The sequence below is a fragment of the Calliopsis andreniformis genome, chromosome 5 (assembly GCF_051401765.1).
Source record: "Calliopsis andreniformis isolate RMS-2024a chromosome 5, iyCalAndr_principal, whole genome shotgun sequence".
Classification (NCBI taxonomy): Eukaryota; Metazoa; Arthropoda; class Insecta; order Hymenoptera; family Andrenidae; genus Calliopsis; species Calliopsis andreniformis.
In genome coordinates, this window is record NC_135066.1 from 21,044,823 (window position 1) to 21,071,737 (window position 26,915).

Sequence of the window (26,915 nt, forward strand, 5' to 3'; positions counted from 1 at the left end):
TAGTTTAGACGACCGTAGATGTTTAGACGACTGTCTTAAGACGAACTTGAGACTCTTCGATGCTTTTTAGACGACGACTCTTAGACAGCGACTTTTTGAGACTACGACAACGACTACGACTTTTAGACACGACTGTTCGACTACGACTTTGAGACTACGACTGTTTGCTTCCGGAGTCCGCTTCCTCTTCCGGTTTCATCCCCTCCGAGATACGCGTGTAGGGGTGTCAACTCGTTTTCGGGCGTTGACCAGTCGAATCGATTGGCTATCGATTTGGGCAGTAGCATTCCCCTCAGTCACCTTGGAAGGGCGGAAGGCACCCCCACTTCCTTGGTCCCGTGACAGTGGTGACGGAAGGCCCCGTAGCCCGGTGACGGTGGTGGAGGAAGCCTGCTTCCTTCCCGCTCGAAGGCCATGGTTGAGAAGGAATAACGGGATTTCGGATTAGCAAGGCGAGTTCGCACGAGTGTCTCGCAGATGTTTTATTACTTGTTTTCCGCCGCTCAACGAAAGCTCGAAATTGTTTTATATTAGTCGCCAGATGCGGGACCCTTAGCTATTGAAATCTAAAGACAGAATTTCGAACGGACTCTGACTTTCGCATCTGGCAACAATAAAACAAACGATTACTTCGTCGAACGGAGGAAGGACCGTTACGATTGTCCCTATTCTTGTTCCTCGACGGAACATGTTGCATATGGTTGTATACGTTGAACGCAGTGGTTGGATGCAAGTCAGACGCGGTATTTTAATTCTGTACTTATTTTAGAGAAAAAGTCAAATACATTTTTTAGATATGTATATATGAATGAAAATTTTTTACAAAACAACTGCAGTATTTGTAAAATAATGCTATTGGAAACAATTAATTCTTGCTTGAATTGTCTAAGCATCCGTAAGTCTTCCGTTATCTCGGTTATATCAGTCGCTATCCTTGAGAAAATGCTCTTCAGGAGCGGACTTAATATCTGTCAGACCGGGAACGGCTTGTAGTGCTTATTTACAAGCAATTCGTCTGCATACGTCTAGTGTGAACTATAACCTTAAAGAAGCATCAATTGTTACATTTGCTAGAACAGTCGCTACTCCGAGGGGAGCGATTTCGATCCAATAAGGCTCAATCCATCAACTATCTCCAAGACGTCGCTTATACTGCATTAGCTTAGAATCGTCGAAGTGTACTTGTCATAAAGGTTACGCAAACCTGAATCTGCAAAGGAACATCGAATACTCTCGATCTCTGGAAAACGATCGCTATCTCTAAAAGAGCGGTCTCGATCTCACTGGAAGAGTACTCATCTGCCTCTCAGAACTTCGTGCTACCTCAACCTGGTGCCAGAGAGAAGTGTGTCTCTTGCTGCTTTCGCAGCGCTTTATATATCCGCCAGTTGGAGTTTACGCATGCCTACTGACTTATTGCTGATGGCGCATTTATTCTAATCGTGAATAGTTCAGGTAAAAGACGTACGAAATATGTTATACTTACATTAAAATACAATTAAAACCTATAATACATGACATATGACAAAGTACAACAATTTTAATAAGTATTTAAACTAATAGAATATGCAATAGCAAATGATAATACAATATTAGTACACTTAGAGCGAAATAAATACAAAGAGATAGGGAGAAATGGCGATAGATAGAGAGGGATAATCAGAGAGGGAACTATCTCGTTTTTATCAGACAGCTACGTGTCTGTAGATACTACAATTCCTGTGTGGCAGTTCGGCACTACCACCACGGCCTTGTCGTTTTCTCTCGTTTCCATTTCTGTTTTTTGTCCTGACTTTCTCTTCTCTGTTCTGACTTTCTCTTCGACTTTCGCTGTTCTTAACCTTTTCTTCTAATACTTTACAATTTCCAGCCTATTCTTTCTACATCCTAGCCCAAGAATTGGTACAGGTCTGGTCATCGTCAGTCACATTTGGCGACCAATTTTCCCCTTTTTACTTTCTTTACTTTTCTCTCTGTTCTGTCCGCTTTCCTCTTTGCTTTCCAACCCTCTTTCCATCCTTTTCTCTTCCTGTCGCTATCTCTAAAGAAAAGATTATGTTACTGCAAACTACTGTAGCCTACACTTCACATTGTTGTTGGTAAGAAACAAGTTTTAAGTCGAACACGTCTATGTGCTTACTGAATAGCCACCTCAAATATTGGTGACCCCTAAGGGATCAGTGCCTGTTGATCGTGGTGGACATTGCAGCTTTAGAAACTGAATAGTGTTATTTTATAGTGACTCAGTGTAGTGTAAGAACATTGTGTGAAGATGGCTACAGGTCAGGTGACTAATGATTCTCTTGGCGCTGGAGCACCTGCGGTGGATGCGTAGCGGATTCCCGAATTCTGCTCTTCCGAGCCGGAGATGTGGTGATGTCGGAATGCAGCTTCGAAGCATCTGGAGTGATCTTGGAAAATACCAAGTTCAGATATATCTTGGGAGCGCTACCTCCACAGTACGTCCCGGAGGTCCGAGATATTATCATGAATCCACCACCGTCGGTGCCGTATCAGAAATTGGAAACTGAGCTTATGCGTCGTTTGAGTTCGTCACAGGAGCAGAAGTTTGCTCGAACACGAGAAAATGGGAGATCCGAAAGCCCCGCAATTCTTGAGACATCTGCGCGGATTAGCTGGGACGGCAGTGCCTGAATCCGTCTTGCTGACCCTCTGGAGCTTGCAGACGCAATCGCTAAATCGTCAACTCCCAGAGTGGAGATCTTCGAGGTAAATTCTACTCCTGCTAATGATCTTGTGGCGCTATTAAACATGAAGATGTCACAATTAGCGGTTCCTTTACGCCAAGAAATCTCGGCAATTCGACAAGAATTGACGTCCGACGTTCACCTTTTGCGCCGCGATAGGGACAGGCACCTGTGATCACCTGCTCGTTCGAATACTCGGTCGGGTTCAAGGAGCCGCAGACATGGCAAACGCGGTGTTTGCTGGTATCATTGAATGTTCAATACGGATGCTCGTAAATACATAGCGCCCGGTACATTCAATGCGGGAAACGATCAGGGCATTCGCTAATAGCAGCAAGCGACCCTAGCCCGATGTCACGCCGTCTTGTTGTAACCGACCGCGACACAAAGACGTAATACTTGGTCGACACGGGAGCCGATCTTTGTGTCTTTCCTCGAAAGATGATTAAAGGGTCATGCGAGAAATCTACGTACGAATTCGCTGCAGCGAACGGTATAACGATTGCGACGTACGGTGCGAGAATACTCATGCTCAATTTCGGGCTACGAAATCATTGCGGATGTGACAAAACCCATCATTGGTACGGATTTTTTGTCACATTTTGGGTTACTCGTAGATGTGAGAGATAGACAACTGCTGGATCAGGTCTCATTATTATCAGCAAGACGTCCGACTGTCGAAACTGTGCAAGCAATTGCATGCATCAAAACAATCATGGGTTGCACTGCGTATCATCAACTTTTACGGAAGTTCCAAAACATTACAAGACCAGAAGGCACGCCTATGGAACCGAAGCATTCTACGGCACATCACATCCACACCACCCCAGGACCGCCGGTGGCTTGCAAACCGTGAAGACCTGCACCCGATAGACTCAAGGCTGCGAAAAGAGAATTCGAGACCATGATGCGTTTGGGAACAGCTAGACCTTCGGAGAGTAGTTTGTCGTCTCTCTTGCATATGGTCTCGAAAAACGGACAAAACGAATGGTGACCATGCGGCGATTATCGTGCTCTTAACGCGCGTACACTTCCTGATCGGTACCTAGTTAGGCACAGCGAGGAATTCGCGCAAGCGTTATGGGGTAAATCAATTTTTTCAACAATAGATTTAGTTCGAGCTTGCAACCAGATTCCTGTTGCGGTTGAAGACATTCCAAAAACAGCTATCACTATTCCATTTGAACTTTTTGAATTCCCATGTATGTCATTCGGACTACGCAATGTAGTGCAGACGTTTCAGCGGTTTATGGATGAGGTGTTACGGGGTCTGGAATTCTGCTATGCATACATAGATGACATCATGGTAGCATCATCGAACGAACAAGAGCACTTTCAACATCTGCAAATCCTTTTCGATAAACTGAAGCAGTATGGAATGGTAGTTAACCCTGCGAAGTGCATTTTCGGTAAAACTGAAGTGAAATTTCTCGGCTATTCGGTGTCCAAGGAAGGAACTCGCCCATTAACAGACAAAATGGATGTTATCCTACAATATCCACAACCAACTACAGCTAAACAGCTAAGGCAGTTCTTAGGTATGGTAAACTTTTATAGACGTTTTATACCTAAAGCTGCAGTTGATCAAGCACCCCTCAACAAGCTGCTACACGGCAATATCAAGGATAGTACACCGGTGCATTGGACTCCCGAGGCCTCATCAGCATTTATGGCTTGCAAACGAAGCTTGGCACAGGCTACTCTGCTGGCACATCCCGAGGCCAACGCACCGTTGGCGATTACCTGCGACGCTTCCGATTTTACGGTAGGAGCCGTCCTTCAGCAGCGCATCGGCAATGGCTGGGAACCATTGGTATTCTTTAAAAAAAAAACTAACGGCCGCAGAAACTAAGTATGGAGTTTACGATAGGGAACTCCTGGCGATTTACCTATCGATTAAGCATTTCCGGCATATGATTGAGGGAAGAAGTTTCCGGATTTATACAGATTACAAACCACTCATATTTGCTTTCTGTCAGAAATTAGAAGAGTGAAATTCTCGAAGGCAACTTCGATACTTGGAGTTCATCAGCCAGTTTTCCACCGACACCCGTCACGTTTTCGGTGAACACAACGTCGTTGCCTGTGCATTATCGAGAATTGAAGAGGTAGAGCAGACGCTGGACTTTAAGGAACTAGCAAAATCCCAGGAGAAGGACGAAGAGCTGCAAACCTACCTGCGTGAAGGAAGGGGCTTATGCCTCAAATTTTAAATCAAACACGTCTATGTGATTACTGTATAACCACCTCACCTGTAACGAAAACTGTAACAGCGGATGCCGGCACAGACAATCTCAAAAAGTCACGTGACTACTCTACACCCTTAAAACGAGATTCACACATATCCGCTGCCGTCCGGTCCGATCCATTCCATCCAGTTGATAAAAATATCGTTTTCTTGTTTTTGAGCGGAGCAGTTTGCACTCGACGTTCAGTGCCAGTCCGACAAGAGGGACAGATGATTCTATTCATACATCAGTTTTCTTCCATCCCCTTCATAATCGCCCGGTAAACAGAAGTATTGTTGCCCTGTTTTTAAATGATGCAGTTCGTATTTTGACCGTTTCGTCCCGTACCTGGAAAAGCTAAATATTGTTGTGTCTCCACACATGATGCTGTTCATCCGAACCGAAAATATGAAACTTACTCTTATCCGAAAAAATAACTTCATTATAAAATGAAATATCTTTATGAACATACATTTTTGCAAACGTGTAACGAGTGAGAGGGAGACTCCCCACTCGAGACCGCCTCAGGCGGACGTAGTTCAGACCGCGACCGCGAGGTGGCTACAGCGGAATCTCGCGATCCCGCGAGTGAAGCCGCTACACCGCGGAAATATAAAGCGGGCAAACCGCACCGGGACAGAGCGTTCAAGGACTTTGGATAGACACGTAGGAGCAGCTGCACTACTGAGCAGAACTCTACTCGTTGTTACAAACAACTCGGCCAAGTATAAACATTACAGACAATTGTCCGTTAATAGTTAATAATCGAAAATTCTAGAGAAAAAGTCAACACCGAAGGGCAAACTGCCTCTGGGCAGAGTTCACAACTCAAAGGACGCTTCCGGCCTGTACAAGGCAAAGAAGGCAAAAATTACGGATCCGACGACGATCGCACTGAAGGCATTCAGGAGCCAGTTTGACTTTATGAGGGCCTCAACTTCAAAGGAATTGGCTATGGAGACCATACGCAGCACTCCAAAACAAGTTACCGTAAACGATAATGAAGGATCAGCCTAAGTTTAATAATCTTCCTTCAGCCTCGGGGATCAAATTAATCAACACACAAATTAGAACCTCATCCACTAATATGGATTATGAAAACATACCGAACATCGCAACACATAACCGATTTGACATATTGAATTCCTTCATCACTCCGACTTCTGTCACTCCCGAAAACACCAACATCATTCGTCAGACAGTTAGCCCACAAGATACTAAAGGAGAAAAGCCTCCCCCTATCTACGTTAAAAACTTTGATGGAGACATCGTGAAATTATCAAAGTCACTGGAGTCAAATTATGGAAAAGAATTTAACCTCAAATTTCTGGGTAAACAGGTTAGAATTCAACTAACAAAGGTCGACGACTTCACTAACCTGAAACAAAAATTGATTGCAGGAAGTACACCTTTTCACACTTTCACATTAAACTCTCAGAAACATTCAACTGTTGTGCTGAAGGGTCTGGCTGAAGTTCCTATTGATACCCTAAAGGAAGAAATCGTAAAATACGGTCTAACACCTACTCACATTTCCATCCTCAGACCAGCCAAAAACACCTCTGTCTACTGCTCATACAAAATTTCATTCCCCATGGGAACATCTCACAATGAGATAAATAAAATCAGATACATTTTTTACACCAGAGTGTACTCGGAAAAATTCTACTCAAAAAAGTCGCACACCCAATGTTTTAGATGTCAGTCCTTTGGACACTCCTCGGCTAACTGTAACTTGTCTCCAAAGTGCGTAAAGTGTGCAGGTAATCATCTCACCAAAGAATGCATGAAACTCCCAGAGACTCTCCCAGTCTACTCCAACTGCTCAGGTAATCACACAGCTAATTACTCCAAGTGCCCGGCCCTTGAGAAATACCTAACTCGAAGAAATGGTAAAGAAGGACAACGTGCGCAAGGGTTAGAAGCCCCAGCCATAAATCAAGAGAACTTTCCAACCTTTCCTAAAACTAAACATTACATGCCACCCTCCTCAATGGCTATGTATAAACTACCAATCTCATACAAGGAAGTACTCCACTCTTCTTCAATTGGACCTTCGCCAGTTACCGCTGGCTCCAACTCCATCATGGAAACCTTCAACGTGTGCAAAGAAATGAACAATATTTGCCATATGGACGCTCTTCTCAATGCAGCCAAACTGCTTCTCTCTAAGTTAAAAAACTGCAGCTCCAACGCGGAAAAACTCATGGCATTTTTTGAAGAGGCTCAGACTCTCGACTAATGTCCGCTCTTCCTAACTTCTTACTCTGAAACGCTGGTTCTCTAAACAAAAAAAGGAACGAACTTATGCTAGTGCTACAAAATAATCAAATTCATATAGCTCTCATAACCGAGACTTGGCTCAACCCAAATGCTGACTTCTCCATACCTGGCTATAAGGTTGCAAGGAAAGACAGAGGAACCAACTCAAGGGGCGGAGTGGCAATACTGATCCACAATTCTCTCTCTTTTACCACCATCTCAAATCCATATCTGGACACTAACTCGTCCTTCGAGAGCATCTTCATCAAGTGCTCACATCCATCCATTTACATAGGGGTGGTATATAATCCGCCTAATAATAATTTAAGCTCTGCAGACCTTGATGCATTCACTGGGATAGGATCCCCATTCATAATTGGCGGAGACTTCAACGCGAGGCACACCTCCTGGCGAAACTGCAACAATAATAAAAGTGGTATTACACTTTACAATCACGCCAATAGAGGTCCCTATCAAATTATCGCTCCACAAAAGTTCACCTTCCAAGGTGCACCTACACAAAACCCGTCTACACTGGATATCTTCTTGGTTCATCATCAAAAATACACTGAGTGTGAAGTCAAGGATGACTTTACGACGCAACATAGGCCAGTTGTCCTACGGCCCACTGAAAACGCAATGAGCCCTCCTGGATGGACTAGAAACACGGATTGGGAAAAATACAATCTGATTACTCACAATTACAAACTCCAGACTCATCTCACCACAGTAATCGACATAGACAACTGCATCACCAATCTTAACAAATTTATCATCACCTCTGCCAGAAAGGCCTCGGAAGCCATTCCCACCAACGATGGCATACCCATGGATTCCCTACTAACGACATACATTCGCCGGAGGAGAAAAGCCAGGAAAAACTGGCAGAAGACTGGTAATTTATATTTCCATTCAGTCATGAAGTTATACTCCAACGAAATTCTACATCGAATTTCTAACATCCGCTCTGAAAAATGGAACTCTCATCTCAAATCTCTGGATAAGGCTGATCCAACCTTCTGGAGAGCCTACAAAGTTTTAACTCACACTCCCACAATTATTCCACCCCTCAACATAAACGGAGCACTCACTCCAGGCGACAGAGAGAGAGCAGACGCCCTGGCGGCCTCCTTCGCCGCACCCATTCCCAGCAACTCAGGCTCGCAGTCACCTCACGAGCAGGAAGTCCAGGAATTCATCGATTCGGTCAAATCTGACATCATCGATAAACCACTAGAAATCCTCCAAGTGAAATTCAACGAGATTTGCGCTGCAATCAAAAGACTTCCTGCCAACAAAGCACCTGGACTAGAGGGCATCACTGTCAAAATGCTACAGTTTGCCTCTAAAAAGATTATCCTACAAATATACTACTTACTTCGAGCCTCAGTCACCCTCTCCTATTTTCCAAACTCTTGGAAAATAGCAAGAGTGATACCCATTCCAAAACATGGGAAACCCAAAAACGAAATAGATAGCTATAGACCAATTAGCTTACTGCCGATCTTGGGCAAAGTCTTCGAGAGGTGCATCCTCAACTTAATGAATCAACACATTCAGAACAAAAATATACTCATCAACGAACAATTTGGTTTTAGATCCGGACACGCCACAATCCATCAACTCATACGAGTTGCTTCGGTCATAACTCACGAACTCAATGTAGGCAGACTGGCTGCCATGGTCCTTCTAGATCTGACAAAAGCATTTGATTCCGTCTGGCACGACGCCCTAATCTACAAACTAAACAAATGTGGATTTCCAATGGTTATAATTAAACTTCACTCTTACCTAACTCAAAGAGGGATTTTTGTCTCCATCCATGGCAAGAGATCCGGCACATACACCCTCACATCAGGAGTGTCACAGGGCTCCATACTGAGACCTTTATTGTTCTCACTCTTCATAAATGACATCCCAAGAATGTTTGGCTTTCTGTTGTCATTGTATGCTGATGATACAGCCTTAACCGCCTTCTCATGGAAAACCACAGCATTACTTTCGAAGATACAAGCATATCTCAATGACATTCTGGATTATTTTACCTCCTGGAAACTTACAGTAAACCCCTCCAAAACCCAGGCAATCTTCTTTAATACAATAGGGGCTCCTCCTCCGGTCGATACACTCAAGATTGGAAACAACAGCATTCCGTGGTCATCTGAAGTCAAATATCTCGGAATTATCTTTGATAAAAGATGCTCCTGGCAGCCAGCAATCAATGACAGAGTCAAAAAAACCAGGAAAGCAGCTGCAGCAATCAAAAAATATCTCGCTCCATCCTCACGACTAAATCTAAAACTCAGGATTCACACATACAAAACCTGCATACGTCCAGTCCTTCTTTATGGACATCAAATCTGGGCTTGCTCCGCCAAAACCAGCCTTAAAAACATACATTACACCCAAGGAAACATCCTGTGAATGATCACAGGAAAGTCTAACACATATTCAACAACACAGCTACACAAGGACACTGACACGGAGCCCATACTGAACCACATCAGAAGATCCATTAACAAATACTCAGTCAAAAACCATCAAAACCCGCTAGTCCAGATCACTGGCACGTACGATTTACATCGTATTCCATACAAAGTAAAATACCTTTTTCCCCTCATGATGAGAACATAACCTATCAAGCACTTCATATTGACCTCAATTTCATAACTCCCTAACAATCTTATACTCCCTAATGCTACTCACTCTTTTAATTAAACAATACTCGGTTTTTTGAAAATTTTTCCCGGCTTCAACTTAAAGCATTCACTACTAGGACATCAAGACGGTAATCCCATATCAATCAGCTGTTGACTGCTGGTAAGGGGGCGCTGCAGCTACCAAGGAACGGCACAACACACTTAAGGAACACGTCACAAAAAAAAAAAAACGGGACAGAGCGTTCAAGCCACCGAGCGTGCACACAGCGAGCAATCCCGTGATAGCGCACAAGCTGATTCTCTGCTTTTGCAACCGACTGTCCTCAGTCCTCCAACGGACGGGCCCTTGGAGGTGGTATATAACCGCTCCTTGTGATGATAACCGTGATCCTGGACGGAAGAGGTTTCTCTCCGCATCACCAACCTCGGGTCTCTGTGTCCCACTCGTGGCGTAGCCCGGTGGACACAGGCAACGGACCCCTTGGCCAAGGTTAACGGGTGGGGTATACGCCGTAGCCTGTAGCGCCACTCACAGACTTCGATCCCGATGATCATCCTACTCCCCTACGTACTGTAAATACCGTGTGGAGCAGCGGCTCTCAACACCCGCCGACACCGCCGTTGGGACCTACGTTCCTCCACCGCGTACCGATGGGAGCAGCGGCTCCCAAGCGACAGCGACCGTCTAGCCGGGGAGCTAGGACTTCCGACCTGAGCGACTAAGCGGGGAGCGTAACTCCCCACCCAACTGCATAGAAGGAGCAGCGGGTCCTACACCGTGTTACGAACGAGAGGCATCCAGCCTCACGCCGCGCGTTTCACGAACCTTAATAAAAGACTGTTCCCAACCGAGATTTAACTGACTCTTTTCATTCGCTACAACGAAGCCGGCGCCCGACTGAGGCGGCACTTTCTTCCTCGCTTCCCCCGGCGACCACGCCGCAGTGTGGTCACAAACGTTAGTCTTTTCTTTCTATTAATTTTACTGATATATGGCTCTTTTCATGGTATTATTCCATGGAAATCATTACTCCGCAGAATCTTACGACATAATTCGGGATGTACATCTTTCCTAAAATTATCCGCAACAACCGCTGTAATTTTGGGTGCGAATGTGCTTGAAGTTTTCTTAATTTCACGTATAATCATTTTCTCCCCTCTTGGTGTTAACCTCTTTGAACGTCTTGTGCGCTTCTTGTTTGTAATATTTCCTTCAGTTTTTTTACTTTTTTATTATATAATGTATCGTAGATTTACTTCGATTTAATAATTTGGCAATTTCAAGATAAGATTTATTTTCATTACGCAACTTCAATATCAATTCATGTTCACATTTACTGATATCTAACTTTTTTGTGCTCGTGATTAGAATAATTATAAAAGATTATACTGTATGAAATCTGTATGAACCACACGATGTCTCGGAATCGACTAAAGTATAATGTTTACATTTCATTCACTAGAAATACACGGCTTGTCTACGCGTTCGAATACTTTTGTGACGTCCAAATCAGTATGTTTACACTGTATATCCTGTATGTGTTGTTAGATTTTTTTGTAATTTTACTTATACATTCTCCAGACTCCTATGTGTCTTTACTTACAATCTTATTTTGAAAACTTAAACCAAACGTGTGTATTTTATTTCTTAACGATGTAGATTGGAAGAGTTCAAATACTTTCGTGAGTATTTGATTATTTTCACGTTATTGAAATATGTAAAATCCACCAAGTAAAATCCTGTGATGTAGTTTTGATCACAAATCTCATCTCAGACAATTATAAAAGATTTACAAATATCGATGAGAGTAACAATCAATATTAGTTAGTCTAAAGAAGGAAATGTATTTCCATGTATTTCTAATAATGTGAAATTATTCCAATACTTACACACAATAGGGTATATACAGGCGTTAATTAGATCTTTCTAGTGACTTAAGACCAACATGAAAAATAATTACATCAAATCAATTTCATATACAACTTTATGCTGATTAAGGAAAGAGTAATGAGTAATCCCTTAGCGCATGAAATTGTAAACTCTGTTCACTAATATTATCAATGTTCATATCAAAATGTTATCAAAGTGTTCGGCTGCCTACTAAATAATTATTTCTCAAGGCGATCGATTTCTCAGTGCAGCAAGGGCACTGGGACATCGTTATATCATCCTATAACCATCGTTAGTAATCCCGAGGGTGCGATACATTACAACGGCGAGTGATGAAACTAGTGAAACAGGGGAAGTAAACAGTTAATCAATAATCTATTGGAAGCTACTTCCCAGAACTTCTTTACGAGTCATATTGTCGAAGAAATAGCTAGCTTGACACAGAATTACTTTTCAACGCTTGAGTGGGTATTCCTTATAAAGGAAAATGACATCAAATCGAAAATAGCAATAAAATATGGTTTCATATCGAATAGTTACACCTTTTAAAAAAAATGTTCATGTATATTACTTTTATTAGATATTTAATCCAGTGATATTGCGGATTACAAACAGCGTGATAGTCTATTGGCAGCAACAGGTACTTACATATTTGTTATTTGTTTTAAATTTGCTACTTACACTATCTGTCAAAAAGTCAGAATCATTCTCAGAATTTTGAAAAATGTTAGGATTTTCTTTGTTTTTTATGACTGAACATAGAAAAAAATATAAATAAGAAAGCATCACATTGAGACATCAACTTGACAATAGATAGGTAATAACCAGTTCCATTTGACAAGCCTCACATACATTATTGGTTAAATCTTTGGAATCATTTTTTACCATGCATTAAAGAAAACGAAAAAGTCTCTTATTAATTTTTAACTTGTCTGGAAAAATTCTATCCTAGCATAAACCATTTCGACGGTCAATGACCAGAATCGGTGCAGTGACCCAGTGACACAGGTTTACAAACTACACGCGAATTGCATTTAATTCAATGATTATTATTTTTTAAATTTAACGCAGCAGACTACTTTCAACGTTTCTATCTTCAATGTTAAGTCTTCAATTCTCCGTTCATTTTTTTGTTGCATTGCTTTTTCGTCTACATGTTATTACAACGCTACTGCGGTCGGTCGGGCGCCAAACTCGCGCTTTAATAACTCGTTAACGAAGCCTCATCTGACATTTTCGTTAAGGAAAAAATTGTTTCAAATCACTCCCTGAATCGCCCATTCCAAGGAACTACAACATTTTTGTTACATCCGTAGAATAGTTCCGACGTCTCCCCGCCCTATTGCTGAAGTGGGTTCGATTTCGGTTATTTTTGGCCGCTCGCGCTCGCCTCGTAGGTACTTGAGCATTGCTGCTTTAGAGGCTAAAGATTTATCTATATTTTTATACTACACTGCGTATCAAAAGTTTAGACGCACTCTATTTTTTTAACAAAAACGCAACCCCGATGAGTCTTCGATTGATTTTTTTTTGTCGACAGTTTACAATACCTTGAAAAACTATGATTACCACTAGAGATTTTTAAATTTGCTACTACAAGATAGTATTTTTTGTCTAAAGGTGGAAAACAGCCGTATCAAAAGTTTAGACGCACTTAACAAAGCTTATTTATTCGACAAATTTTACAATTTTACATAACGACTAGTATTTTGTATAACTACCAGAACCCTGTATTGTTAAAAAAAATCGGTTTGGCATGCTCACGATTAAATTCTTTATGGTTTCGGGCTTGATTCTCGCCCATGCTATCATAATGCCATTTCTGAGTTCATCAACTGAACTGTATTGGCGACAATCTGCATAAACATCGCGAATGAGGATTCCCCATAAATTCTCTATCGGATTTAAGTCCGGTGAACAAGATGTCCAGGACATAACATCAAGATTTTGATCTTCGAGCTACTTCCTTGTGCTTCTACTCGTATGAACGGAAGCATTGTCTTGTCGGAAAACGAATTTAATGCTTGGAAAACGGCGGATATAGGGTAGCAAATTGTCTTTAAGCACTGACTGATATCCAATGCTGTTCATTTTCGGTGAAACGAACGCAATTGCTGTGGTGCCGAACGCACTAAAGCCAGTCCAAATCATACACGAACCGCCTTCGAAATTACGCTTCGAAAAATACGTCGGCTCCTTCCTCAAATCTCGCTAGTATGAATTGAATCCGTCTAGTCCATCTAGATTAAATTTCTTTTCATCACTCCAGATCACGCAAAACGTACATACGTTCATACACTTCTTACCAAAATACAAAATATAGCTTGTAATATTACATTGTCCCATTCGTTAGTCCACGTCATATGATCCTTCGCGAAAACAAGACGACAATTTTTATGTTTCTGCTTCAAATTTGGACAGTTTGTCATTTTTGCACGAACAATATTGGAGTTCTGATTGAGAACTCTCTAAATTGTTATTTTTGATACATTTAATCCTAAAGAGACCAGTAAATCAAATCAGTTAAGGTACTAGATTTTCCCATTGTAGCGGTAATAACCAATAATGTACAGTAATAATAATAGCACTGGTAAATAACTAACTAATAATAATAATAGCAATAATAATACAGTAACAGTAACAATAAATAATAAAGAACAACAAATCACACATGCCAATCGCTAACTTTTTGCTGGTTAACTGTATTTATTTACTCCATGCTTCTGTTTTCGTTACCTAACAATTAAATTTTACAGCTTTTTTCATGGTGACTCGCTTCATACTTAACCATATTCATTCCGATAATTAATACAGCCATTAGATTACAATATGAAGTTGTAAACCACAAAAAGGAAAGTGCGTCTAAACTTTTGATACGTCCATTTTGCACGTTTAAGCTAAAAATGCTTTCCTGTAGTACCAAATTTCAATGTTTTTAGTTGTAATCATAATTTTTCGAAGTATTATAAACATTCGAAAAAAGGATCAATGAAAGATTCATAAGGATCTGTGTTTTTATTTAAAAAATAGGGTGCGTCTAAACTTTTGATACGCAGTGTATGTATGTACGTACATGTAACAACTGTTGTGCCGGACAACGCCCATCCATAACGTAGTTACGTCAATTCAAGAATGTTGCGCAAAATCAGCATCGACATCTCGGCCGTCAACGATGTTGCTAACAGAACCATATATAGTAATGTGTGACCCGACAGCGACGCAAGACAGAATTTGATATAGGCGGAAAGAAGGAGCTCGAAGATGACCACGAACGATGAAAGGTCGAAGCAACCACTTGTACGCTCGCTAACTGTTCAAACACTTTGTTCAATAAACGAAGATTTGCTGAAATCACCTGGTGGATTCTAATCCTTTAACCGCTCACGAACCCAAGGACCAAATCCCGTACCTCGTCCTGCGAATCGCCTCACGAGGCAAAACACAACGAATAAATGTTCTTTTGTAACGACACGATATCAATATTTTTTTTCGCTAACATGAACATCGGTTTTCCTTACATTACAGACTGAAGATCACTCATGTGAGACCAAGTGATTCTGGGAATTACAGCTGTGTACCCACTGTAGCAGAGGGGGCCAGCGTCAACGTACATGTTATCAATGGTGAGTTATAGAATATATCAAATTGTATGAAATATTGCCATGAATGCTACAAAATCTATTCCATAGATTGATTATAAACTATTCGTTATCTACGCCCAGGTGTCTTCAATTTTATTGTATATTATTTTTATTGCGAGACTAATAGAGCCGTGTCTATAGTTCTTTCTAACAAGCGAACATCACCAAGTGTAAATTTTCGATTTTTATGAAACATGGCAAGATTGTAAAATAGCCGAAAATATTTGACACGTATTTTGTTATCGGGTCTAATTCATGTTAAAGGGTCCAAAACCTTCCATAACTTTGGGGATGGAAAAGATATTTGTCTTAATATCCCGAAAACTATTACGTCTAGCGAAATGTCGTAAATGGGGCGATTGTATACTTTTGAACGACGAATCCATCCATGCAAACAGTTTTTGAAAATATCAATTTTTTTAAAAAATATATTAAAAAATAGTATATTTTTGTTGTTTTCCCTAACTAAATGTTGATAAATCTTTTCACAAATTTGTATGTGAATACTATGAACCAAAACACAAAATACGAATAAAATAGGATTTCGAATTTTTAAACTATAAACAATTTTCTTGTAAATTCGTTTAATTAAACAATGTTTACTGGCGAAATTTTAATTGTTTGCATATGGTAAATAATTATTGACGAAAAATGATTTATAAACCATCTTTACTTGCTACATGTTCATCTATGCCAAAGTCACCAGCACTGAACCCTTTTAAGTGTCTGTAACGAGCGCGAGACGTTGCGTGTATTCTCTAGCGGAATTATTATTTATACATTTAGTGAACAATAAACAATATATATCATAATATAATGATGAAGGCATTATAAAGATGCATGTTTTTCGTAAAGTCGCTCATTTTAGGGTTCAATTTCGCATGAAATGTCGACTAACCAAGATTGTTATTATTTTGTTTATAGCGTAAAAATTCTGTACAGGAAAAGAATTGCCTCTCTTCTCTTTATTTGTCCACACACAGAGCTTATTGCTGATCGATTGAGTCTTTCATACTGATCCGCACAGTTTATATCTCCTTAGCGCCATTGTTTCGCAGGTAACCGGAGAGCCAGAGCGGTCGACCCGTCGTGACCCAAACTTGTCATTAAACATAAATATTTTCAATTAACCCCATTAGCGATTCTCGTGACTCTTCCTGTAGCCTGGCGGCCCCGGATTGACCATTTTTGATCTTACCGTGCACGTTTTTTAACCTTCACACTCAGGGAGATGGCCTCCCTCTTGAGGTTTATGGCGGCCTAAGGTCGACGTTTTCACGTCTACCTTTGCACGCTCGGCTTGATCCACGACTAAACGCTGCTGCGTAGTCGAGTGTTTCTGTCAGCGAGAATTCGCGCGTTTTTTAGGGTAAACCCGCGCGTTTGAAGCCAATGCATCCGCAGATGCATACATGTCGGGACATCAATTTTCACTCCGGACCCCCCCGCTATGGCTCTCTTTTTGGGACCTTCCTAGCCGCGTATACTCTCATCCTCATACAATTTCGCCCTTAATCTTACACATTCGTCGGATTCAATCATCTTACAATGTTTTGATCACGTCAACGCACTCACATTGGACGCGGAAGCATTCACTCCATTCAGAGCTTCTCGGATAATTTGGAAACGGTGTTCCTTGGCGAGTTTCTTTTAGTCCACTTTGATCTAAACATAATCCGTACCACGATGCGAGTGAGTCAATCACACTCCACACACTCTTACCTGTCCGCAACAAAAATAACGCACTTATACCTATCTACAACAAATTCAGAATTCTATGTTATTCGTAATTTGTGTTTTGGTTCATAGTACTTACATACAAATTTGTGAGAAGATCGATTAACATTTAGTTAGCGAAAACAACAAAAATGTACTATTTCTTAATATATTTTTTAAGCAAATTAATACTTTCAAAAACTGTTTACGTAGATGGATTCGTCGTTCAAAAATATGGAATTGTCCCATTTACAACATTTCGCTAAACGCAATAGGTTTTGAGATATTAAGCTACATATGTTTTCCACTCCCAGAGTTGGGGATGGTTTCCCCCCCTTAACATCAATTAGATCCGATAAAAAGAATGCATGTTAAATATTTTTGACTGTTCTTCAATCTTGCCAAGTTTCATCAAAATTGGAAATTTATACTTTGCGATATTCCCTTGCCTTGTAAGAATAGAGAATATACAAACAGTATTTTCATTGTAATTGTAATTGTAAGGCGAATTTATCAGCATCTGTAATTCTTTAAAGCAATGTATCTTCATATTTTCTTTTTACATCTTTATATTTTCATAAATCTTTAGCATATGATTACAAAATAACGAGTCTAAACCGTCTATCACACTATCTCTTTGACGGTTTCCTTTCGTGACCCCAGTGCCACTACATTAAAGCATTTATATAAAACTTCTTGTTTCTATCCGTTGTTAATTTGAAAATCGTTCCGGTTTTGACTAATTGCACATGCTGTGTCAACTAGTAAACAAAAACATAACTCGAGGGACCACTCTTTAGTGAAGAAAATATTTTGTCGTAAACACTCCATCAAACCATAAGCTTGTCATTCCTTGTTAGACACAAAATGATGAGCTTGTTCCGTAAGTCCATTACATGAAGCCTTTGATGGCAGGTAAAGACATATTGTTAATTGAGCCGATCGTAGAACTATCAAACTCAAACTATCTTGTTTACCTTTCCTTGTTGCATGCTGACGTTCATATTGCCCTATAAGTTACACCTGCTCGAGAATAGCGCATCATACAACGTAAGTAAACTATATTCATATGATCGTACGTTATATGGGTCACAAGTTGAAACGAGATGGTGAACAAGATTGACCATAAAATACGAAATGTTGCGTGTCACGATAAGAGAAAACTTTTTTTAATGGAATTTTATCGGGATGAATAACGTCTAAGCAAAAACATTTAATGCGAAATGTATAATTCAATACTCACTGAATTTACTCAGTGAACTTCAAGCTAGAATCAGTGGAGCTATAAAAAGATTGTTAGGCCCGCTGCGATTTGCCGTAACGTATTGTAGCAACAAGGATAATTCCCAATTTTAAATTGTGAAGAACACGGAAAGACTTACGAACGCGGCAACTTGGCGGTACGTTTGTGGCAAGTTGTAACAGCAAATTCACGCAAAGCCACGAAATGGGATCCATGTTCTTTTGAAAATACGCAAACATTCTACTTTTTTCATGCCTTCCAGTTGTAAGATTCGTCCAGAATGTATTTCTAACTGAAATCCACTCTAGTCTGAATTGTATACATTTTCTGATCCATATGTTGTGATCAGAATCTTTACCACATTAACAAAGTCTGGAGCCTTAGTCTTCAAAACTTACTTTTCGTGAAACAATGCGAAGCTAAAACTTCCATATTATTATTATTATGCAGCGCATATGCTTTTAATACCCATTATCGAATATTTCTGTCGTGCAAGATATAACCGGTATCAATAGCCTTCTTGAAATTTTTTATTACGTACTTAGAAGCCTTTATTAGTTTTTCTTGTTTGGTTGTTACATCTGGCCTTCACCTGGCCCCCTTTTTTTGGTGTCAATCAGCAAGAAATGCTATCGAGTTGATTCAACAAACTGATGTAAGCGTTCTCCTTTTAATGTTATGACACAAAAGGGAATAAGATATAAGAGCAACAGTCGTCAGTGCGCACCAGTCACAGACAGTCACAGTCAGACCGAGAGTCAGAAAGAGTGAAAATTAGTCCCGTCGTGATTCAAGTACAAATTCTAGTCCGAGTCGGAGAAGCGACAGATCAGAACGTATCTCTGATTACCACCAATGCGAGAGCTGTAACACTGTAACAGCGAGGGCGTATAGTACCGTTGAACGGAAAAACCGCGTAAGAGTCAAAGGTGTCGTGAGTGTACTCCGCAAAATCCGAATCTGCCTCCCTAGACGGGGTTAAGTGAATCCGCGAAGTTCGAAATAGGAACGTGCGTACGACAAGGAAAACCGCGTTGAGAAGCGAACGGAAGTAACCTGCCAGCCGATAACTTACAAGGTGGCAACGCTGAAATTGTACTGACAGACCGGAGGAGTTGGTATGTACTTCGTAACCTTCCTAAATATATAAAACTGTTAAACCTAAACAGGATCTACCAGCTCTCTTTTCCCTCTCTCCTTCCACTACACATAAGGTAAAGTTTAATCAAAGTGTGTTTTAGCACTTTAAAAGAGCAAGAACCCCAAAGGTCGATCTTTGCCGCTCGAGACGACCGTCTAGTTAGGACGTAACATGATTTCTCCTCTTTCCATCTGATTGGCTCCATCGACATAATTGCCGTTCGAAAGACAACAAGTTTAAAATTATATTGAACTGTATTAAGTTTACATCTTTTTTCTCTACCTTTCCAGAATGCAACAGCTCTCCGCTTATACTCGATATCAACATCTCCATCACGCTGTGAACAAACTCCTGTATATGTTTCTTCAGACCAATTTTCATCAGCAGCTTCAATTTTCATCAGATGCTTCACTTTTGAGAAAATCCAATGAAGGCTCTTTTGAAATTTCAATTGAATTAAATTCAAATATGCTATCCAGCAAAATTTTCTGTATAGATTCCTTCAATTGAATTTCTTCCCTTGTTATGGGAGTTTTTATCAAGTACATTGTTTTGAATGTTGTTGGTAATAAATTCAACATATTTATCGAATTAATGATCATTTTCAATCACTAGAATAGCAGAATAACTTCTATTAACACGTCAAGTACTCAGCTGTGACTAGTGACTAGAGAACGGAATAAGGAACGGAACGGAATAGAAAGGGAATAACAATGTCTTGCCAGAAATAACGCGTAATTTGATAACGTTTCAAAAATAAAAAATATCCGGTTGACTATTACGTATTCCGTAGGAACGAAAACAAATGTCATTTCACAGACACTTGATTTCTTCACATTTTTTTATTTCTTACAGTACTTTAATTTCAACTGACATTTTTAACAATAATTTAATATAATTTCTTTAAAATAATATTATTTTTATTAATGAAGTGTTTATGCAGAACTCGATTTTCAAGAAATAATCTTTACTTGAATTTGATCGGTTTCTCACAAAACAAATGTAGTTCATCAATCAGGGGTAGTGCACCCCTGAGTAAGGGTCGGAGATAATAAAACCAGTAATCTGTTATCATGCAATAATTTATTAGTATAAACTCTAAGGTTTTCTACAGATGTTAAAAATCTTCTTGCAGGTCTGAAGTTTTAAGTGCGCATTTAAACGGTTGTGGGCAGTTTACCTCGTGATAAGAGTTACTGACAACAAGGACATTATTCACCCACCCAAATATGCCACAAAGTAAATTTATATCAAGTCTGATAATAATTTTTTAACTAACTTAAGCTATTTCTCGTCTTTCATATTATCAACTTCGAATGGTAGTTTCACTCTATAAATATGAAAACAAGCCAATATAAAAAGCTCGTATCTCTTATTTTTGATCCTGTAACGTCCCTAAAGCGATGCTACGTTGTCCATGGAAGAGCGGCTTTCCAATGGACGAAAAGGTAAGGGTTCGTGTGGCGTGCGGTTAAGGAGTTGAAATCCAATGCTTATATCTTTTTTAACAATAATTTATTGAATAAAAAAGCTTATTCTAATCCTAACGTTAATGTAATGTTGATGTCTATTCTAATCTGGTTAAATATTAATAAAATCATAAAAGAACATGAGGTTATATTATATGTGATTATATAAATGTGAGGTTATATTGACCGTGATTATCATTTAACATATAATTATCAATCAATTATCTCAATAACGCAAGGGTTATATAACTACGCTTATATATCGTTTGAACGAAGGTTAGGTTATATGATTATACATTTATATTATTCGCGGCAGAGAATCCTTTATAGAGGCGCAGTGTGTGTTGTGTATGTGTGTGCAATAAATCCTGTCTCGTATGCCCTGATCGCTGCCAAAGTTATAGGTGGCTATAACCTCAGAGCGGTCTCAAGTTTTCATGAAACATGTAATCTTTGCTTATTTGCCTAAGCATCCGTAAACCCTTCGTTATCTTACCTACATCAGTCGCTACCCTGGAGAAAAGACTCTTCGGGGCGGCCTTAGAAATGTGTCCGATTAGGAATGGCTTCTAACACTTGTTGGCAGGCGATTCGTCTGCTTGCGGCGAGCACGAACTATATTAAAGGAGCATCAATTACTATTTGTTAGAACGGTCTCTACCTCTAAAGGAGCGGTCTCGATCTTTTAGATTAAAAGTAATATTTGTTGAGACTACAATATTAGTAATATTTTGGTAAAAGATTAAATTAATGCGCTTCGCGTTTTTCAATGGCTTTAATGGATTTGTTTGCCCTAATATCTTAAATTGCTTTCTTCAAATGATTGATGCTTTCTGGGAAATTGATTTGTGTAGGGTAGGCCTTTTAAGGGAACGCATATACTTAGCGTACTTTTGTTTACTTTTTAAAATTTTTTGGGAGGATTTCACTGCATTTTGTGACATTGAATAAAGGTTTGATTATTGTTAATCAAGCTGATTTCAGCCCAAAGGAGAAATGCTATCACCTTTTTGAATTAAACTTATTTAATATCGTAATGAATTGTTTAATTTGATCCATGAAGTTCCGCAATCTATTCTTGAATGAGAAAAAGATCCAATGTTATTAGTCATCAAAAGAGTGAGAATTGATGAACTGCAAAATATGTACTTGTGAATATCTTATTAATTTCGTAAAACGCTGCAAAATGAGTACATTTTTATTGAACATTGATTTGTATTAAAGTAATACATACGCGGAAACATTGAAAGCATACGACTGATTCATAATCGAAGAGTAATTATTATTGCCATGAAAATAATACATAACTTGTTTAATATTATTATTCTGTTTGAGTCTGTTCACAAGTAGAAAAGAGAACGACTCTCATTCTGAACCAGGACCCACAGAGTATAATTAATATTATTAGTATCGAAAATTATTGACGATATTATTCATCGTTTACAATCGATATTAAAGAAATGTGGATTAAATATTGATGTGAGAGAGTAGTCATACATACATGTATTCGGCAGGGCTATGCCTTTGTTAGATGGTGGTGTGTGAGAGAGAGAGGGATCGCCAACGGTTAACGCGTGCCGATCGCCCATTATTTTTTAAGAAAACGGCAGTGAGTCGTCTTAAGAACACGGGCGAGACCGCTAGGCTTCTTACACTGATGAAATTTTTATTTTTAAGACCCAAGCATCGAATACTGGTTATGTAACGCACCAGGTACCCCTCCTATAATGTATGGTTGCGTCTGCAACTTTACGCGGCAGACATCCCGACATCTGGACAGGGCTACGCGAGAAAAATTTTCGAAGTAAAATGTTGAAAGTGGCCCTTTTTTGGATCGCATCACGAGATCTCAGCAACGGATGCACTGATTTCGATGAGACTAGACTTAATCAAAAAATCGTACGAACATTATATTACGATAATACCATTTAATTTTATATCTGAGCTACGGATTCAATAATATTCACGATTAAAGTTTTTTATATGCAAAACTCCACACAATGTGTACGGTAGTGCCGGCTACGTCCCAAATAAACTTGGTGTCGCAGCACTACCGTGCTGTTTGATTTTGATGATTTTCTATTACATAGTTCTTTATTTAAGTTTCCAAATATTTTTTATTAGAATCTTATTCACCTATGAAAACTATTAAAATAAAGTTATGTCATATGGCCCTATACTTTTATACATGTACAAGTCAGTAAATTCTACAGTCTTAAAAATTAATTATTTTACGCGTCATGGAATTTGCAGAGAAAAATCTATACTTACATTTTGTAATAGAAAGATTAAAGACATTTCTTGTTTGAATGCACAGATAGCCTCAAATCAGTCACATTTCACGTGTATTTTAGGCGTTTTCTCAACCATAAACAACTCAGAAACGAAGCTTGAAGCGCGGTTTTGCCATTCTTGACTTTCATCGTATTTTATCATGCAAAATTATCTCTTGAAATTTCTAGCATCTGTCGTCAAACATCCTGTAAATAATATAGAACGAAAAACTATTATAATATATCTTATATTCAATGAGTTGTCCATTTTCAAATTGAAACATAATTTCTCATGGTTGTGCAACAGTGTGTTTTAACCATGAAGTTAAAATTATCAACAATATTTCTATATCTGTCAGGTAAAACGAAAAAAATACAAGTTAAATGAAACATTTCATACATAACGATTCTTTGTTTCAATAAATTGAAGTCTAGTATCCTCCTTTCTCTCTTAATTCATTGGTTTCAGTACAGTTATTCTGCGATCCCCCCGCCCCGTCAACTTTAATATGTCTGTTAGAATGTTATGTGAGGTATGTCGGTAGGATGTGTACATGTCGAATGGACGTAACAGATATACGAGTAGAGACGGATATATTCTTATTAATGTTACCAAAGAGGAGTGCAATGTAAAGTCTGATAATAAAGTAATAAGAACTATTGTGATAATAATAAACAGCAATTTATTATACACCCAACAAGTAACAAAATCATGCCTTTATGGTATGTTAAGCACTTTGCGTCACCCGCTTTTTGCCAATTTTGCTTTTCACTAAGCGGCTATGCAAATACTTATTAACTTTAGTAACCATGTGCGAATTAGACCGCGGAGCTAATGGGATTTCGCCTTTCGGGAAAGCGGATTCTACACGAGTGGTCAGAAAACTTGACTAACCGAATCGGTTTTAATATTTTTAAAAGGCTTTATAGCCGAACAGGTCAAAACGCTATTAATAAATCCTGAAAACTTTTATTTCGCATTTGGGTCACTCCATGGAAAATTGGACACTTTTTCGAGTACCATTTCGGATTTTGTTCAAATTTGGATATGTTATAAAGTATAATGCTAACTTTTCTTCAAAAAATTCTCTTGAACGACTAAATGCACGAGAATATGCATCTATGTAGTTATAGTGAACACACAAGAGTACTAAATACAAATTGTTTTAGTTTAGAACAAATTTTTTGTAATTGTTTCAAACAAATGCAATTTTTTAGCACGAATTTAAAAATTTGAAAAAATTAAGAATGTGGTCCTATTTGTCTTCTTTACGCACATATTTTCAAAAATATGGAAATTTGAAAATTGACCAAATGAAATTGGTTGAAGGTGACGCTGCGTCGCGTTGAAGCATACCTTGTGCCGCTTCAGAAGGTCGTACAGCACTAGTAGCTAGGCGTCTATACTTCTCATTAATGTAGATCTTTGAAATGGAGATAAATAACATTTAATCGAAATCAAGATTTCGATACATAAAAGGGAGATACAGTAATTTTACTTCTTCTAAGTTTGACGTACCCATATATCTTACTGTTAGTTACTCATTATTCACAAGTAGATGACATTTCTGTGACTGTAAAGCAAAACGAAGTAAGTCATATCTTCAAAAAATTTGAGATTTTGCCTTAATTAAAGGATACCGCAAACTGGAATAACATTGATAGCTATGAATTTATACATTTTTAATGATTTCATATAGAATTTTTGAAGATATAAATATTGAAAAATTTATGAATTTGAATATTTAAAGATTTGAATTTCTGTATTTTCAGAAATCTGAAGATTAGAAAATTTGTACATTTAAATATTTGAACATTTAAGAAATGTATTAGTTATCCAGTCAGCGCCCTTGTATAATTACTCCGGCTGACCGCAAGGAGGGACCTGCATCGCGCAACCTTTGCTTCCTGGTACAGTTTCTTTTCTACATCATTTATCTTATACTTTGTTTTTTCTTTATTTGATTCATTAGTCTATTCTGTCCGCATAACCGTATCGCTGTTATTCTGTCCTTGGGGATGTTTACAATAAAGTACGTATTCAAGTCATATCGTATCAGTTAAATTGTTTCACCTTACCTCCCTATAACAAAATTAAAAATTTGAATATTTAGATTGTTACGAGTCCAGACGAGTTACGTAAAGCAACTACGAAAGGGCTCGATTCAAAGCTCCTTCCGAGACTTTTGACTTTTCCTGAAAGTCACCATGCAAGGGCCGATAGGCATTTCTGTTGCACTCAATTAATAGAATTCTCTGAAACTAATATCATCGAACTTTTCTCGGAAACTCTGCGATACAGCCGAGCCTCCACCATTTTTCCCATAGATTTTTGAGTATAAAAGGGCCAAGAAATTCTGTCTAGTGGGCTCATTTCCAATCCAGTTCGAGTTTAGTACGCGGATTAGACAGGAAGCAAGATCGAGCATTAGTTCTCCTTCGAGCAGAATCTTAGAGTACAGTACATAAAGTAAAGTTACTGTAACGTAGTCTTAACGACGTGTCCCCGCATACCTCTGTGCGTAATCGAGAGAGAGAGAGAGGACTTAGTTCCGCGACATTTGAATTCATAAACACTGGTATTCTTTTGAGTCTTTAAACTCGTAATAATACATACTTTTATGAGGTTTGTTAAATTGGACTTAGTTCAATCAAAACCTCTCCTAAATCCAACAAGAAGCGAACGCGTAACGATCCCACAATATTATATGTTTGCCACTCGAGATATATTACAGATTTAAAAGTTACAAGGCTATACTAACAGCTTCGCAATCCTTGCGAAGATTCCCTTTCCTAACCTGCAAGTGACTCCTGGTGTTGGCCATTGTGCTCTGGTTCGTCCACGTCCCGTGGCTCCTGGCGAGTGCAAAGTTATTCGCTGGTTCGTCCACAGTCTTTATTCCATCCTAGTATTCGTCCACGTTGGTTCGTCTACGAAAACCTACCTAAACCTAAGGTGGCTCCCGCTGTTTGGTCGTTGCGCACTGGTTCGTCCACATCCGTGAAGTGGCTCCCAACGAGTGCAAAGTTATTCATTGGTTCGTCCACGAAACAATAACAAAATTCCAAAACTCCTGACCCTCGGTCAGACTATCCAGTCCTCGGCTCGTAACAAGATATTTAAAGCTTTGAAGATTTGAAAATTTGAAACTTTAATTATTCCGAGATTTTAATTTCAGTGCCTTAATTGGGTTTACGGAACTTACTATTGTAGAACTTGTAAGGAAATTAGATAGACAATTAAATTTCCATTAAAATTTAAATTTGAAGTACAATTAAATATTGTTAACTAAAATAAAAATAAATGAATAAAAGGTTAATTCCTAGTAATTATTAGCCATTGTACATCTTTGATTACAAAAAACAAATCTAATCTAAACTAATCTCAAGTTGATCGTAAGATTCGTAAGATCGTAAGATTAGCAGTTAATTGAAATATATATGTTAAAAAGACTAAGAACATAGTTTTATGCATTGCGACACTCGTAATACAATTTTAAGAGACGTAATGTTGTAATAGGGCATTTAAAACGAATACAAACTCTTTAATCTTAGAAATAAATTTTATTGTGTCTTCAAATTTAAATGTCATATTCATTGCTGCAGCATAATTTTTTATTTGTGCCTTTGTGTTATTTTGATAGGATTTAATTTGCAGTCGTATGGCGGTAGTCTAAATACTG

At 39.0% G+C, this 26,915-nt stretch overlaps 1 protein-coding gene across 1 annotated transcript in view; it reads left to right on the forward strand.

Moving 5' to 3' along the window:
- The window catches only part of Dpr1 (defective proboscis extension response 1), a 1,112,753-nt gene that overhangs the window by 949,795 nt on the left and 136,043 nt on the right, over window positions 1-26,915 (forward strand). Inside the window, exon 5 of the mRNA XM_076378317.1 lies at window positions 15,275-15,372. Coding sequence (XP_076234432.1) covers window positions 15,275-15,372 — 98 coding nt within the window. The remainder of the gene's footprint in view (window positions 1-15,274; window positions 15,373-26,915) is intronic.